The following is an 18073-nucleotide window of genomic DNA, read 5'->3' on the forward strand; positions in this document are numbered from 1 at the left end:
GAGAAATTAGTCTGAAGTAATGTATGCATAATGCATAACGCAGTAATGAAGCGGTTTAAGCTTCTTCCTTGTGTTTAATCTTTCACCACAGAGAAGAGTTTAGGTTTCCCCCTCTTAAAGATAATGAAAATAGGTGAAGTGTAGATTGTGATCTTCCTTCCCTGGCCTCTCCTTATGTTTCTGTCCTCCCTCAGTTGGCCTACAGAGGCAGCAGCGAGCAGCGAGCGGCTTCACCCAACAGCAATTACCCAAACTCTGCGGAAGATCAAAAAACAAAAAAAAAAAACCTCTCCGTCGTCTCTCCCTCATCCACGCGCCTCCGGCCACCTGATGAAATATTGAAAAATCACCAGAGCGCCTTCATCGGGTATTCTGGGAATCTGTTGTCTTGGATACAGAGACCGGGGCCTCTGCTCTGGGTAGCGAGTGTGACCTGGGACGCCTTGGTGGAGAGAGTGCAGAGAGGAGCACCTGTCTCAGAGCGTTCGTACTCTCGTCCCCCGCGGCTAGGAATAGACACAAACGGCGAGATATAATTCTACATTGTTAAAACCCCTGATGCTTTGTCATCCATACTTAATGTAATCACACGCCACCGGGTGTGTATTTCAGCACACAACCTCGCTTCTCTCTCTTCCTGGCGTGTAAAGCGATGCTGGATGTACCTGCAGGTGAGATTCATGACCCCCGCCTGGCGAGCAGAAACACCTGAAACGCTCCGTCATTACAGCGCCGCCCGGGTATAGGTGACCTCTCCTTGACAGCTCGGCCTTTTGTTGTTGTTTATCCGAGCCGTATTCTGACCCTCTGACAATGTTGAGAACCGTTATAGATGACTTTGGGTCTCGGGACGGGACGAGGTAGAGGTAGGTGCACGTTTGAGCTCAACTCCTCTGTCGGGCGCTGAGTTTCTACAGAGAGCGGCCGGGTGAAGTGAGGCAAAGTGAAGCAGCAAAGTGACTTTACCCCCCCCGAGTCCTTGCCGTACGTGTTGTCCTGCATTCCAGCTAAGTGTTGAAGTCTCACGTCCGTCTCTTCTGTCTCGCTCGTCTCCTTCCCTCGGAGCGGCGCTGCTGCATGCAGGCTGGGGCGCGGACGTCACCGAGCGCGGGACAAGTCGCTGCACGCCGTTCTTTGAGAGAAACGCGGCTCGCTGCATGTAGACACATCCTCCCCCCCTCTCCTCCCCCCCTCTCCTCTCCCCCCGTCACACCCTCCTACTTCCCCCTCTGCTTCTTCAACGGGAGAGCGAGTTCGACGTGCCGTTTTGGAGCCCGATCGCTATCTGCCGCCGTTGACGCCGTCGCACGAACCCGAAGAAACCCTTATCTCCTCGCCGAGACGTTTGCTCGCATGGAGGCACGGCTCCCCATTCTAATTCAAAGCAGCTACTCCGAGAGCCAGCGGGTGAAAGTAGCGTAGGCAGATGTGCTCCCTACCCCCCCTCAGAGACCAATCAGTGAGCCGACCGCAGCTATTTTCCACCGCCAACAGATGTGCTACTTGTTGCCTCTCCACTCACCCTGCTGCTAAATTTACTGTGAAACCGTGTTCAGAAGATATATGTCCCTCAAGCAGACAGACGGCAGGACGCACACTCCACCAAACCGGGTCTCAAATCGGAGATGACAACCCTCCGTATCGTCTCGGTATAAATAGACGGTGGCGTCGGAGCCAGGAGCGACGCGGAGGAAGCTCTCCAGAAGGTCCCGAGGAAGAGGTCCGAGATTCGTTTCAGGGTAGACGAAGTGGCCAAAGTTGGAGGAAGTTGGGGAAGGAGATGAAGCACAGCGTCTGAGAGGGGGAGGAGGAGGATGAAGGGCGAAAGTGTAGCCTGTAGACGCTCTCAGCCTTCGAACGCGGCTGAGAAATACGTCGTCGTCTTCTACAAGTCGATTTGAGCGATTGAGATGAGAACAGCGGGAGGATGTGGCCAGGGGCGGGGCTTTACAATGCTTTGGCCTTTTTGCTCCTCGGAGTGAAGGACGGCGTGCAGGGGCGTCCTTCTTACAGATGTTGAGGTTAGACGGACTTCAAAAAGCCGAAGGAGCCCGGAGCCCGTATGAAAGCCGAGGGGGGGAAAACGGCAGAGTTGTCTCAATCATACATCCTAATAAAGTAACCTGTGATGTGGAGATTCCCTCTGAAGCTCAAACATTCCTCCTCTACAGCTCGAGAAGACTTTGAAGATGCTCAGAGCAAAGAGGAGAACAGGAGCGGGGGGGGGACGTCAGGTGTCCGTCGTTTCTCTTTGCCGTCTTTTGAAGTGCAGCTCAGATTCTCATTCTGCCCGGGAATGAAAACTTTATTCAGAGAAAATGCCTTCAAACTGTAGTTGAAGTGAAGTCAAGCACCATTAAAGAAGGAAATACTCGCTCCTGTCTCGGTTGATACAGCCCCACACACACACACACGGGCACACACGCATGTTGCATCGTATCTGGCGGCCATCAGTAAACCGAGCTGTGGAGTTTGACGTCAGCGCCCGCACACACAGATTTGCTGATATCTGAGTTTACGTTTGACGTGTAGATGCCAGGCGAGTGTGTGGGTGTGTCAGACGCTTCTTCCTCGCCGGACGTCTTTCATGGTGGAGTGTGTGCCGCGGTGTTGTTAACATTCGTCCCGCAGCAAACCGCTGACGATTCTCACGTTGCAGACCGTCCTCTTGCAAATTAAAAGCAACTCGCCTAAATGCTAAATTGAGCGAGACGAGCGACATGAAGACGAAGGGCGACGTTTTTTTTTACCTGGGAAGCATTTACGGCCCGTACTTCACTCTCCTCTGGTGATCCTCCTCTGGTGAAACGCCCCGGGAGCCTCCCTGTGGGGAAAGTCCTTACTCGGCTTCACCTGAAACCATTTTGCGGTTTTATTTGTTTGGGAAATGCAGGCAAATTCCTGGCCAGGAATTTGAGCACACAGTAGTAAACCACCAGAGAGAAAAGAGGGAGAGAGAGGCAGAGAGACAGAGAGAGAGAGAGAAACAAATAGAAAGGCTGTGTGAGAGAGAGAGAGAGATATTTGATGCACTACAACTGGCGTGGAGGGTTTTCCTTGGCCTGAGAAGCAAAGAAGGCAGATCAGAAAAAAGTGAAGAGCATAAGGAGGGGAGAGAGTGAGAGAGACAGAGAGAGAGAGGGAGGGAGGGAGGGAGGGAGAGAGAGAGAGAGAGCGAGTGTGCTCAGTGTGTGACGTTGGTTCCTGGAAAAGCAGAGGGCTGCAGAATAAACAGCCTGCATGCCTGAGACTGCCCTGTGATGTCACCATTGGGCAAACGGGGGATGAGGGGAGGAGAGAGAGAGAGGAACAGAGAGGGGGAGAGAGAGAGAGAGAGAGAGAGAGAGAGAGAGACGCCCACTGGGTTTAAACAGGGAAGCAGAGCCAGGGGAGGGGATGAGCGCCGAGCGAAAAGTGTCAGAGGAGAGCGAGAGCCGGAGTCGGATGGACGGGAAAGAGAGCGTGCTGTCACTCCTCGCAACGCACGGGTAGGAAGCACTGAACGAGGGAGAGGAGGAGAGGAGAGGAGAGGAGGAACGGTGAGGTAATAAGGTGGAGAGGAGGACAAGGAGAGGCGAGAAAAAGAAGGGAGGCTGCAGGAAGGAGGACGGAGGAGGAGAGAGAGAGCACTGATGGGTACGTTCAACAACAGGACCACTTCTCCCTCTCTCTCTCTCTCTCTCTCTCTCTGTCTCTCCCCCCTCTCTCTCCCTCTCCCCCTCTCTCTCTCTTTCTCTCTCCCTCTCTCCCTCTCTCTCTCTCTCTCTCTCTCTTCCTCCCTCCCTCTCTGTCCGTATCTCTCTCTCTCTTTCTCGCTCTGGCTCGCCATCTCGTTTTGCGTCTCTGCCTCCCCTCTCGCATCGTGCTGGAGATGCCACACCAAGAGAGCGTGTGTGTCTGTGTGTGTGTCTGTGTGTGTCTGTGTGTGTGTGTGTGTGTGTGTGTGTGTGTGTGTGTGCATTTGCGCCATCGGTCAGCGGGCGAGAGTGCCAGGGACTCGATATTTGCAAAAGAACATTTTGTCCGGGGGGGTCCATGTGTTGTGTGTGTCGTAATGTGTGTGTGTGTGTGTGTGTGGGGCATCTATGAGTTATGGGTTTGCATGAGCCAAGATCAGAGGTGCAAGTGCAGTCATGGGTCGCGATCACATCTCCTCTCTAAGGCAGATGAATTGAAGCCTGTTTCTTCTTCTTCTTCTTCTTCTTTTTCTACTTCTTCTTCTTCTTCTTCTTCTTCTTCTTCTCCACTTGGCTGCCACCTGTATGTCGCCGCACATGTTTCCCCTCTGCGTCAGCACAAACCTCAACATGAAGACTGAATATGGAGCCCTTGTTCCTGTCAGTCTCCTGCTCAGGTTGAGTCCTGCTCAGGTTCTCAGGAGTGTGTGTGTGTGTGTGTGTGTCTGTGTGTGTCTGTGTGTGTGTGTGTGTGTGTGTGTGTGTGTGTGTGTGTGTGTGACTCACAGTCCTAATGAGTTGTTTAATCGTTCTCAGATTCTGCGCCGGGGTTCAAAACGCCTTTTCGCGCTCTCGTTGATGTAAACGCATACAGAACGATGCAGAGAGGATGAAGTCACCGCCGCTCCTCTCCTATCCGCTAACGAGCCGCCGCCGCCGCCGCCGCCGCTCTGCTGCCACACTGCGCTGTCGTCTCCTCAGAAAGGAGCGAGGACAGCCAAAACCCAGGGCGTCATTGCACTTAATTAAATACCAGAGCACCTTGTTAGACAGATTCACAAACTGGCACAGAAGAGATTGTAACTCTTGTTTTATTTTGAGAGAGAGAGAGAGAGAGAGATGGTGTGAGGTGGCGGCGGAAGTGAGATGAAGAAGAAGAAGAAAGCAGGGAGGCAGAGGTTTCCTGAGGAGGGAGAAAAGCAAACATGACAATCTCATGAAATGTCAGCGCTGGTGTGCGGCCTGGTTGAAGGGATGTGAACAAATAGAGCAATTTGTAACTGTGGAGGTTGTAAGCACAGACGAGATTATGAGACTCCTGAGGAATCCAGCGCCACTTTACTGACTCATGTGTTGTTGTTCGTTCCCACATGGCGGCCGTCCTCCAGGACCCGTTGCGTGGATGGCTGTGTGTGTGTGTGTGTGTGTGTGTGTGTGTGTGTGTGTGTGTGTGTGTGTGTGTGTGTGTTTGCCGCACGTAAACACAAAGGAGGAAGCGTCCCTTTTAAAAGAGTCGGCAGGTGGGAGCCTCACAAAACCATCTAAAAAGTCTGCAAACCATTTAAGGGATTTTCTTTCTACCAGTTTGTGTGTGTGTGTGTGTGTGTGTGTGTGTGTGTGTGTGTGTGTGTGTGTGTGTGTGTGTGTGTGTGTGTGTGTGTGTGTGTGTGTGTGTGTGTGTGTGTGTGTGTGTGTGTGTGTGTGTGTGTGGAAGTTGCCTGTGTGTGTGTGTGTGTGTGTGTGTGTTGGTGGAAGTTGCCTGTGTGTGTGTGTTGGTGGAAGTTGCCTGTGTGTGTGTGTTGGTTGAAGTTGCCCGTGTGTGTGTGTTGGTTGAAGTTGCCCGTGTGTGTGTGTGTGTGTGTTGGTGGAAGTTGCCCGTGTGTGTGTGTGTTGGTGGAAGTTGCCCGTGTGTGTGTGTGCTGGTGGAAGTTGCCCGTGTGTGTGTCCGTGTGTGTCCGTGTGTGTCCGTGTGTGTCCGTGTGTGTCCGTGTGTGTGTGTGTGTGTGTGTGTGTGTGTCCGTCCGTGTGTGTGTGTGTGTGTGTGTGTGTCCGTGTGTGTGTGTGTGTGTGTGTGTGTGTGTCTGTGTGTGTGTGTGTGTGGACACGCCTGTGGCCGGGCGCTCGGTCATTAAGCGTGTCAGCGATGATGGCGTGTTTGCCTCTTCATTAATGCAAAGTTCCAGGCAAGTATCTCTGGCTCGGTAAACATGTAGGTAAATAATCAACCAATCCACTCCTATTTATTCAGATTGAATGGGGAGGAAGCGGCGTGATTGGAGGACTTCCTGTGCAGTGATTTGTGGGTGGCTGGCCCCGGCTCCAGGTCTGCGCCCGCGCCGCCTCAATGCCATTCTTTGTCAGCCGTCGCCAGGATTCATACACACATAAACACACGGGATTATAAATGAGGCTGAACGCAGAGTTGGTAGTGTGGAGATAAGGACGGGACTCGAACCCCTGACTAGGAGCATTTGTTTTCGATCACTGGTCAAATGAAAATCAATAACATCCTCTTGTGCGTTGCCATGGAGGTGTTTTGTTATGATTGAACTCCTGAAACTTTGAAATGGAGCCGATGCAGAATTCCTGTCTGTGTATGTGTACGTGTGTTTTGTTTGTGATCAATGCTGCGGCGAGGAGCGCGGCGTTATGTTTCTAAGAGCTTTGGTTTAATCCCGTCCAGCTGCACGCCGTCTCCCCTCACAGGTGTCCTCTCAGCCTCTTCTTCTCTTCGTCTTCTCCTCGTCTTCTTTTCCCTTCCTGTTGCATTACAACCCGGCTAAACCAAAGGATGTAACGGGTAGTGAAGCCAGAATGATCTAACACACCTGAGCATCAACCACTAAGGCTTTAATAAGAGCAGAAGTGAGCGCCTGAAGGTGTGATGAGGGATCCCTTTACTCTAAAGGCTCATGATGACAAATGCTAACTCTCATATTCTGTGTGACGTCGTGGGGACAGAGTGAAATAGTTCTATGTCCCTGTAAATTGTCTTTATGTTGAATTATGCAATTTGAAGACTGGACTTAATGCTGCGTTGACTCGTGAAACAGATTTGATCACCAGTCTTGGCCTTGTATTGACTAAATAAGTAATAGGTTAATCAAAAGTAATGGTAAATAGATTCATGAAGTCCCCACAGTTTATGTGTTTATGTTAATTTATGTATTTATGCAAACATAAAAGCAAGTTATTTTCTCTGTCATGGCTCAGCTGACAGATTCTCTTACTTGCTTTTGTGGATTTTCCAAGATGGGCTTTTTATGTCGCTGGCTGCGAGGCGTCGTAACCTAAAATCATCCTCCATTGCTCAAAGCGTCCCAGTCTAACCCCAGACCATTTGTTTCCGTCTCCACAGTGGACATAAACTCGGCGCTGCCGTTACGTCTCCCTCCGGCCGCCATCCCCATGGACCTGCGAGTGGAGCACCACCACCACCAGCAGCAGCAGGTCTCCTCGCTCTCTCCGCCCGGGCAGCAGTCGTCCGGGCCAGGGTCCCTGGGAGGAACGTGCCAGGTAGGCGGTGGCGGCGGATGCGGCGGCGGCGGTGGGATGGCGGCCTCGCTCCGGGAGCAGCAGCTGCAGCAGGAGCTCTTGGCCCTGAAGCAGAAGCAGCAGATCCAGCGGCAGATCCTCATCGCCGAATTCCAGCGGCAGCACGAGCAGCTGTCTCGCCAGCACGAGGCCCAGCTCCAGGAACACATTAAGGTAGATTCCTTTCTGTCTGAAGGGGTTTCGGATTATAAATCTTTTTTTTTTTTGATCAAGCAGACTTGGACGAGCGAGAGCGTCATCATTCAGTAAAGCTGGAAACACACAGCGTGCAGTGTACACAAGCAAATCCAATCAAAGCTGCACATATGGAGAGAGGAGGCAAGCATCCAGCATGAGAGCAGAACGCTCCAAACCTCTTTAAAACTTGAATACACACACCAAAGACAGCTTTTTATTGAATACGCCTCCAGTTTATTCATTCACCGTCCAGCTCCATCAGCTTCCACTCACCAGAGGAGGAGACGCTCTCGTTTACTTTCACTGCGGAAAACTGAGAGAAGCCAAGCAGGTTGATGAACGGATGAGTTCAGCCTGGAAACATGTGATGTCATTAAATGTTTCTATGTTTAAAAGGCTCTGTTGACATGAAAGGTAAACGTCTAGAATAAGATCCAGGCTGCAGGTGGAGAAGGTGAAGCTTTGAGGTGATTTATGTTCCCTTGTTTCCACGCTCTTCCTCCTCTTACCTCCTCGTTTCCTTCGTTCCCTCTACCCTTCTGTTGTCCGTCCCTCATCCTTCCTTCTTTCTCTTCATTTTATTCACAATTTCCTTCCTTCTTTCGACCATTTTGTCTGTCTTCTTCCTTCTCCTCTTGATTGTTTCTTCCCTTCCTTCCTTCCTTCCTTCCTTCCTTCCTTCCTTCCTTCCTTCCTTCCTTCCTTCCTTCCTTCCTTCCCTCATGCCATCTTTCTGTCCTTTCTGTCGCCTACCTTTCCTCCTGTTTAATAATTCATGGCCACCTGCGTCTAACCTAAATACAATCTGCAATTTTACAGCTGGAACAAATCTATTTCATGTGTTTATGCTTGACATAACCGTTGCCCTGTTAGAGCTTGTTATTCCTTTAAAGCAAAGCGTGTTATGTGTGTGTGTGTAATTCCCTCCCACTCGCTGATTCGTTGATTATCGCTGAAACATTTCACATTGTGTTTGGACTCACTGTAGGTCAATACACCTCATGGAATAATGAGGAGCTTTTCCTCAGCGGGACCGTTGAGAGTGTGTGTGTGTGTGTGTGTGTGTTTGGGATGAGGTGGGATGAGCGATGATGTCTGAAGGGCTTCTGGCCTGTGGTGGGGCTGCAGGACCACTCAGGTGGAAGCCAGTGACGCACAGGCTGGCCAGGGAGGCCCAGCCTCAATCAGCCCCATTCACTGTGCCTGTGTACACACACACACACACACACACACACACACACACACACACACACACACACACACACACACACACACACACACACACACACACACACACACACACACACACACACACACACACACACGCATGCAAATGTACACAGACATACAGGTATTAACACACACACACACACACATATTCTCAAATGTCAGCAAACACACAGTCACACGCATGCTCAGTGTGCGTCCACTTTAAGGGTAGAATCGCACACTTAGAAGCTGATATGCACACACTGCCTGGAAACACTTGCCATTAGGGCATGCATATACACACACACACACATACTCGGATGTCTGCAAATATATATACACACACACCTTCCTTCCACATTGGCAACAGGGAGCCCTCGTATAGTAAGAGATATACCGAAGCACTTAAGATTAAAAGGGAAAGTCTTGTTTGTGGATCTCTGTTCTATTGAGCCACAAGGGCTTTGGATGTGTGTTTGTGTATGTGGGTGGGGTGTTGTGTATGTGTGTTGAGTGTGTGTGTGTGTGTGTGTGTGTGTGTTGAGCCTCCCCACCCACTCAATCCCCTATCCCCAACCTTGAGTAAAATAAGTAAACGCTCCGGGCTGGAGGTGAGCCAGTGAGAGCCGATGCTGCCCTGCAGGGGGGGCTCGGGGGATTCGGGGGGTTCGGGGGCTCGGGGAGCTGGGGGGGTCCGGCCTCTGCGTCTCTCCTGAGCCCAAACTCAACCTTCCAATCACCTTCAGCTGCTCATTTCTTCCACATTTGATTTCCCGTCACGGTAAACACGAGCGTGCGTCCCGAGCTGCTCAGCATCTTTACCCGGCCCAGAAAACTCTGCAAAATCGATTGTGAACGGAGAAGGCAGAATTATATCCTGCTACAGTGAAATGATTAAATATGGCCAATTGGTGTGTAATGATAACGCTGTGGGAGGGAGCAGAGAAGACTGTTGATGCCAGAGAGAGAGAGAGAGAGAGAGGGAGAGAGAGGTCATCTTACAGCTGGTGGTTTGCATATGCACACAGCTTGCCTGTTTATTATATATAAGAGAGACATTATAGAGTAATTGGGACTCTTGATTTAGCACTTAAAGCTGCCAAAACGCTTTAAAGTTCCGGGGAAGTTGAAAGCAGGTGATGTGTGACGACTTCCACAACACCACGCCGCACGTTTAATGGATGCTTTTGAATCCAAAGCGAGGATCAAATGGCCGGGAATGAATTTGCACACGGCAAAATCCGACGGCATAATAATATCATACGACGCAAAAGCCTCAGAAACGTCTTTAGCTGAAGCTTCGGTCCGCAGAAGAGAGTGAGCAGATTGGATTGTGCGTCTTTGTGTGCGCGTGTCTTCCCAAGTGAAATTGTTTGTGTTTGTTTAAAGGCTTAAGTCCCTCAGCCAGAGGTTTTTTATTGTATTGCGGCGGCTTTATCGTTCAGCTTCAGAGAGCCGGTTCAGACTGCATCGTCCCGCCTGCTGGCTCAGAGAGACGCAGGATAAAAATGTGAATAAATGTTTAAAGACAAGCAAGCAGGTAATGAATTGATAAACGGCAGGAGGTCTTTAATGAAGCTGATGTTTTCTTTTTTCAAGGCAGCCTGGAAACACACACCAGGTCACACACACACACACACGCATCATGTAGACTCGACACTGTAAAGCTATTCACACATACAACGACACATGACATTTGATTTTTTGTGGTTGTTTCTGTTGGTCCCACAGCAACAACAGGAGCTCCTGGCCCTCAAGCACCAGCAGGAGCTTTTGGAGCACCAGAGGAAGATGGAGAACCACCGTCTGGAGCAGGAGCTGGAGAAGCAGCAGAGGGAGCAGAAGCTGCAGCTGCTGAAGAACAAGGAGAGGGGACAAGAGAGTAAGTCCTCTGTACCAAAACCTAATCCTGTGTTTGCCTGGGACTCTCCAAAGTTACGCCAAACACTCAACACAAACTTTACGGAAAGCTACGTTGGAGATTTCCTCTGAAAAAGCAGGAATATATCAGTTTAAGTGGAATATCTAAGCGAATCTGTCAAGCTTCTCCCCAGGCTGAATGCACAGTTTAAGCTCAGTATTCACAGTACCCCTGCGCGCGCGTGTGTGTGTGTGTTTGCATGTCTGCGCATTTCCATTTTAACTTGGAGAAGGCGTGTGTTTACCGCGGTGAAAGGAGCGGTATTAGCCGGTGGCCTTGGCGGGCGCTAAGCTGTGTTATTGCTGCTGGACGTCTCTCAACAGCTCATTGAGAGCGAGTGGACACGAGTCCTTGAGTGCAGTTTACACACTATATGGAAAGTGGCTGCAGATCCAGTCCCGGTTCAGTGCGTGTGTGTGTGTGTGTGTGTGTGTGATTACCCTCACGTGTGCCGGAACGTGCCAACACAATTTTCTCATAAAATCTTCCTCCTTTCTTTCCCTGCCTTCATGCGTGGTTCAGGGTTCAGGGTTCAGATCAGCATGGGTCAGAAATCAATTGTTGCTGTTGATTGATTCATTGATTCGTCAATTGACGGAGAAGAATTGGGTGAATTAGCTGTTTCCACGCTTTCGTACGTGTGTAAACTTTGGATTTGTGTTGGTGTTGAGACCAAATGAAGCTTTTCCGTGTGTATTAATGTTTTGTACATGTATTTGTGTATTTATGTCACCATTTCTGTAAACAATACTTATTCCGTCGTGACCTCTGGCCTTCCCTCCCCCAGGTGCCGTGGCCAGTACAGAGGTGAAGATGCGCCTGCAGGAGTTTGTCTTAAACAAGAAGAAGGCCTTGGCCCAGCGGAGCCTCAACCAAGGAGGCCTCCCCAACGACGCCCCCTACTGGTACCGGTGAGGGAACGCTTTGCCTTGTGAACAAACTGAGAGACGGCGATTAAGAAGTCGTTCTCACTCAGACTGCGTATGAATAATGTATGGGATCTTCCTCCGTCAGTGCTTCCCCCTCTTCTTCACCTGCCACACCAGCCGCTCTGTGTGAGCCTGGCTGAGAGAGAATACACACTCTTGCTCGCGCACACACACACACCTACACGCGAGGGCAGGATATTGAAACCTGATGATAGCGCCTCTCACACTGAGGCTGCAGCCTTGAATGTTTATTGTAGCGTCAGTGGGGCCTTTTGCAGGTGTGTACACTCGCTGTCTCCTCTTTGTTCCCACACATGCAGTCTTTTCTCTAATGGCGCCCACACGGCTTCTGACTGGAAAGGCAGGAAATAAACGTTTGTCAGGCTGCCGGTACCGAGCACACGTACCGCTCACCTGGTGTGTTTGTCCGCCTGATGGTGGCGCTGTAGTTACCACTCTTATGTTTAACTAGCAGCCTAAGTAGCACAAACCTTTACATGTAGAAGGTCTGGACCAAGCTGGACAACTGCTTTTTTGACATTCCTTCATTTTCCTGTCAATGGCTGCCAAAGTTTAGTGGGCGTGGCTCAACGAACATCACTAACCTGTGAGAGGGACAGAGACAAACCAAACAGTCACACTGGTTTGTCGCCCATATCTGCCTTCCTCTTCCTCCTCCTCTCGCCCCTCAATGACCACAATCGCTGCTTGTCCGGAACACACACACACACACACACACACATTTGGTCACCATTCTGTAGGCAGTGCACAGATGGCTGCGCGGGTCTGCAACCTCGCCAAGAGATGCACACGTTCGTCATGACACGGCGTGAAATTCGGTGGCATGCGCACACAGAGTGATCTGAGTGAGAGTTTTAACCATGTGTGTGTGTGTGTGTATGTGTGTGTGTGTTGGTTTCGTCTACAGCAAAACTCAGCACAGCTCCCTGGATCAGAGCTCCCCTCCACAGACTGGTGTGTCCGCCTACAACCACCCGGTGCTCGGCGTGTACAACCCCCGGGACGACTTCCCTCTCCGAAAGACGGGTACGACACACACACACACACACACACACACACACACACACACACACACACACACACACACACACACACACACACACACACACACACACACACTTATGTTTGGCAGCGACCTGTCTGTTTGCTCCCGGCTTGTGTTTGGAGAAGGTTTTCCTACACGCACACACACACACACACACATACACAGCAATGTCCAGTAGCTCATATGCAGGCTCACGTCTGGTGTAATTTAGATGGCATCAGCGCCGTGCAGCATTAATCACGTCCAAATTGGGCTGTCAGGGTCTCTCAGCTCCCCCCCCGCCCCAAACACACACACACACACACACGAGAGCGTTAGAGTGAAAGCGTAGGCGGATCCAGAGTTCAATAGAGAGCACTTCAGCCACGTTAACGCCGCTCAGAGTAAATCTGCGGCAGGTAGCGGCTGTAGTGCTGCACCGAGTGTGTCCAAGGGTTTTCCAAACAGGAGGAGAGTCGGCACACCGTTCCATTTAAATGGAGGATAATCTCCACAGAGGCAATCACAGCTGCAGAGGGTCGCCTGGCCTGAAACCTGCCCAAGCGCAGAGTCAAACTGGAAACTAGAAACCGCTCACGTCAGAGTGTTAAACCCTCCGCCGAGGCTGAAGGTCCATCAAGTACGGCTCCGTCTAGATTGAGCCACGCCCACTCCACTTTGCAGGCCAGTCAGAGTGGAACGGTGAGGTGGAACAAAAAAAACCAAAGCTGAAACTCAAGTTCATGTAGAAGTTCCTGACATTCTACATGGGAGGTTTGGTGGCCATTGAGACTAAAGTAGTTAAAGATAACAACATTACACGCAATCTAGTTTGGTGCAGGTGGGCGTGGCCTTAGATGGACGCATGCCTGAGGAATCCAGGGAAAGAATAATGTTCACTCTGTGTGTTACGGGCAAAATGTTAACGTGGCAATTGCAGCGCCACCATCAGGCCGGCTGGTAACTACATGTTCTGAGTTCTTTCCCTCGGATGGATTTCCAACCGGCCCACAAGGTTTGAATAAAACCAGATCCTGACATTTGGAGTAATGCTGCTGATAAACACACAGGCAGACGGGCCGGAGGTAAGCAGCTGTTTACAGTGTGTGGTGCTCAGGTCGACAGTGTGCATGCACAGCTCTGTGTGTGTGTGTGTGTGTGTGTGTGTGTGTGTGTGTGTGTGTGTATCTGTGTGTGTGTGTGCAGCCTGAGCGGTGTGTGCAGCGGTGTAGCTGTGAAGCAGCGGTCGTCTTACAGTGCAATTATTCACTTAGCGCAGCGGCAGGCGGCTACAGCCAGAGCTCCAGCCGTGTTGACTCTGAGCCTTCGGGGTGCTGGCTGCAGCGGCAGATAGACCACAGTTGACACTGGAACACACAGCCGCATTCCAGCCCAGGAGAAGAGCGGGGCGAAGAAAGGGAGGCGAGAGAAGATGGGGAGAGGAAAAGGAGGAGAAATGGCAGAGGGGAAAGGGAGATAATCGTTTTCATTTTTCCTCCACTAGAAAAAGCCCCGGAGGCGATGTGTGGAGGGAGAGAGGGTTTCCTTTAGAGCAGAGATCAGAACGGGCGAGCGAGCCAGAGTGTGTGGACGCTGCACTCCTCCTTTCACGCAGAGAAAGAACAGAGGAGGGCAGACGGTGGCGAGCGGGCTTAAAGAGCGTGCTGGTGCTGCAGAGAGCAGAGAACCTGTGCCACCCTGGTGTTTGCCTACAGCAGTGACGTGCTTTGCGGCGTTTACTTATGGTAATGCCGGCCGGGGAGAGGTTAGAGGCTCTTTTATATCACCGCCCGGCCGTGAAAAAGCAGAAGACTGGCAACCCCCGGGCTCCCGGCAACGGCTGAGGGAACACAGCGGCGGCGGCGGCGGCAACAGCGGCCTTTTGTGAATCTCCCGTCTCTCCCTGTACGCTCACATGTCAGACGTTCCCTAATGGTGTTCTGCCCACACACCGCCCAATCAAGACGTGTGTGTGTGTGTAACTGAAGGAAGTAAACAGCAGTAGGCCGGTGGCAGCGATGACATTTCTACACGGTTCATTTAGTGCGTTAGGAAGGAGCTTCACAGTTTTATAGACGGCTGACGTTTCACCGCTGCTGCCTTTCTCATTATGCGCACAGATTCCGGTCAGGGATGGCAAAACCTGCCCCATAAAAAATGGATGATTTCCCACCCTGGTTTGATTTGCAGAGTCTGTGCATGCGGGGAAAGGGAAGATTCAGGCCTGTAATGAGTCGTTACATCACAAGATATTACAAGAACATCACTTTTTGGGCGTCCGTAAGCTTGTGACTGAGTGAAGGGAGATGCGTGACACCAGGCGTCGCCGCACCGAAGCCTTTAAAGACCTTTAACGCTTCATAAAGAGACAACACAATGCGGCTGCGTGTTCTCACACACACCCCCCCCCCCCTCCCCTCAATGCGTCACAGGCACGGGCGCAGGCTGGGAAAGCCTGGGACCCTCGCTCTCACTGCGGCTTTTGATGAAGTTCAGAGAAAGACGAGGCCGTTCCTGAGCGCCTGTTCATTAATAAGCCTGTGTGTGTGTGTGTGTCTGTGTGTGTGTGTCTGTGTGTGTGTGTGTGTGTGTGTGTGTGTGTGTGTGTGTGTGTGTGTGTGTTTGGAGCTTAACTGGGACATCCCGTCCTTCATGTACAATAGCACATTGGCAGACGGGTGCTCTATAGCGCTGGACAGCCAGACTGCATAGATAGCTCATGAATGCAAAGCAACATGTGTGTGTCTGACTGGCAGCCTGCGTTTGTGAGGCCCAGTTCCACGCTGTCACAAAAGCGGCGTTTGTGCGTTGACATGATGAGCGATCGTACGTCCTCTCTGCCCGCATGACGTTTCAGACGGCGCAGTAGAGTCGCCGATTCTTTAGGCTTCAAACTATCAAAGGAAGCGAGGTTTCTGCGGCCTCGTTTATGGCCGCGGTCCCGGACAGAACAGAGAGCCGGTAAACTTCCTCTGCTGACAGACGCCATCAGCCTATGGAACGTCTTTAAAGGTTACAAGATGTGCAAACGACCATTAGAGCTCACAGGAGCCTTGTTTCTGTAAGCGTGGCGTCTCAGCCCGTTCAGCTCTTTCCTCTGCCCGGCTCACTCAGGAGAGGAGACATGTTTCGCAGGTGTCAGCAAACACGCCATCGATTCCATTTGGCTTTGATGGCCGCTGTCATAATGAAGCCTCCATCGCTCCACATTTGCGGTTAGGAGGAAGCAGAAACCCTGAGGATTCTCTCGTTGGGATTTATGTCGCAAATTGCGTTGGACTCCATCAGAGCGTCTTCCTCCCTCCGCTCGCTTCCTGTGTGACACTTCCTCGTTCGCACGTCTTTATCTTCACCTCCCGCCGCTCTTTGGAAACAAGGTGATTCTGGGGTTTGGCAGGTTACAGACTTTGCCACCTGACAGCGTGACTTTACTGGGTCAGATGACATCACAGGGAAATCAAATAACACAATAAAAGCACAATTAAAACAAGTCTGTAGATGTTTAACAGTCAAAGGTCATTTTGAGGCCTTTAATCCGTTAGTAACAAACAAAACTAACAAACAGAAAGCAGTGGGATCGTCTGCAACACGTTTCAGAATCTGCTTCTTCCAGACGCTCTTCTCTCTGCCTCGTTCAGACATCATGCAAAGCAGAGGAAGAAAACGACACAAGCATGTTGTCCGTTTCCTCCTCCGCTGCATGGAGACGGTTGAACACGCTTCCTGGTACGGTCCGTCATGAGTTCGCTTCCCCTCTGTGTTTCAGCCTCGGAGCCCAACCTGAAGCTGCGCTCGCGGCTGAAGCAGAAGGTGAGCGAGCGGAGGAGCAGTCCGCTGCTGCGTCGCCGAGACAGCCCCATCACCACCGCCAAGAAGCGCTCTCTCGACATGGCGGGTGAGGATGACACACACACACACACACACACACACACACACACACACACACACACACACACACACACACACACACACACACACACACACACACACACACACACACACACACACACACACACACACAAAACAGCATTGAATCATAGTGTATTTTACTTTCTTGGGATGTATTTGATTTTGGTGTGTGTATGTGTGTGTGTGTGTGTGTGTGTTTCTTAGACTCCGCCTGTAGCAGCGCCCCCGGCTCCGGCCCGAGCTCGCCTAATAACAGCTCCAACAACATCCCCAATGAGAACGGCATCACTGTGTCAGTCTGCAACAGCACCGAGGTAACACACACACACACACACACAAACACATACACACACACACACACACACATCCAGAGAGTGAGTCACTTCACTGCACCCAAGGGCTCGGCGACTGTATTGCATTTGAGGATACTTTATATGAAGCTCATATTGGAGTGCAGTGATATTGTTTTAGCACATTTGATCTGTTAAACATATATATTTATATAGATATACTGTTTAAAGATATACATATACAGGATATACATATACACATAATACTTTTGGTAATACTTAATTTAAAGGCAGGAATGAGTTTCTGCTTCCAGTGAGGAGTGGCAGCACAGCACAGCGGTGATGTGCAGCGTTGGAGCATCGTGGCTCCTTGGTGCTGTTGTGCTCCGGGTCTCAGCTTACATGTTCTGTATACAAAGCTAAAGTCTACCTGTGAGGGCTCCTCTGATGATGGCCTGCAGGAGCCGGCGTGATGCTATTCACTGCAGCCATTATGGTCACTGGGGCGGTGTGGCGGAGGCTTAAACACGGCCGGCGGGGCTGCAGATGTACGCCACACGTAGCCTTCGCCCCTCCGCTGGGGATTTTTCATGACGCAAGCATTAATAAACGACTTGAATGTGTTTCTCAGGCGTCTCTGGCCCAGAGGCTATGCGGCGGCGCCGAGCGAGGCTCCATTAACCAGCTGTCCCTCTACACCTCGCCCTCCTTACCCAACATCACCCTGGGGCTGCCCGCCACCGCCACCGCCACTGCAGCGTCAAACGTAAGGAGCAGACTGGTGCTTTGATGTATTTACAGTTTGTTTATCTGAATATCAAGCATCTAAATCTTTGCCTCCAAGGTTTCATGCAATTAGGATTATTCAGGGAACATTTGGATGAACTCTCTGAATCGCGCTCTCTCTCTCTCTCTCTCTCTCTCTCTCTCTCTCTCTCTCTCTCTCTCTCTCCTGTCCCAGGTGACCTCAGCCCAGCAGGAGGGAGGCCTGCAGCCGGCCCTCTCCCTCAGCCCTCCCTTCCTCTCCGGCGGCCACCTGAGCCCCTACCTGGCCGAGGCGGGAGCCGGCACGGGCGGCCACAGTCCGCTGCTCCAGCACATGGTGCTGATGGAGCAGAGCCCGGCCCAGAGCCCGCTGGTGACAGGTAGGAGAAGAGATGAAACACACTGATGTACGGTGGAACTGAGAACGTCAACAAAACCTCTATCGTGAACCGACCGTCTTGTTTCTTCTTCCCCAAAACAACACGTCACTTCTCTAGAAACATAAGTCAGGCGGCTTGAAGGCAAACATGTGGGTCGCGCTCGGGTTCTCGTGAATTTCAAGGAAGTCGTAAGTTAGCGACGCTCTCACTGGTTTC

General features: G+C 51.2%; 1 protein-coding gene across 1 annotated transcript in view; it reads left to right on the top strand.

Moving 5' to 3' along the window:
• LOC143009778 (histone deacetylase 4-like) overlaps window positions 1-18073 on the top strand; it is a 43460-nt gene that overhangs the window by 13761 nt on the left and 11626 nt on the right. Inside the window, exons 4-11 of the mRNA XM_076161843.1 lie at window positions 7036-7385; window positions 10350-10500; window positions 11327-11450; window positions 12397-12515; window positions 16280-16408; window positions 16627-16736; window positions 17344-17478; window positions 17674-17857. Coding sequence (XP_076017958.1) covers window positions 7036-7385; window positions 10350-10500; window positions 11327-11450; window positions 12397-12515; window positions 16280-16408; window positions 16627-16736; window positions 17344-17478; window positions 17674-17857 — 1302 coding nt within the window. The remainder of the gene's footprint in view (window positions 1-7035; window positions 7386-10349; window positions 10501-11326; window positions 11451-12396; window positions 12516-16279; window positions 16409-16626; window positions 16737-17343; window positions 17479-17673; window positions 17858-18073) is intronic.

Source organism: Genypterus blacodes, unplaced genomic scaffold, assembly GCF_046128005.1.
Source record: "Genypterus blacodes isolate CSIRO-AG114 ecotype Tasmania unplaced genomic scaffold, CSIRO-AGI_Gbla_v1 ptg000117l_1, whole genome shotgun sequence".
Lineage (NCBI taxonomy): Eukaryota > Metazoa > Chordata > Actinopteri > Ophidiiformes > Ophidiidae > Genypterus > Genypterus blacodes.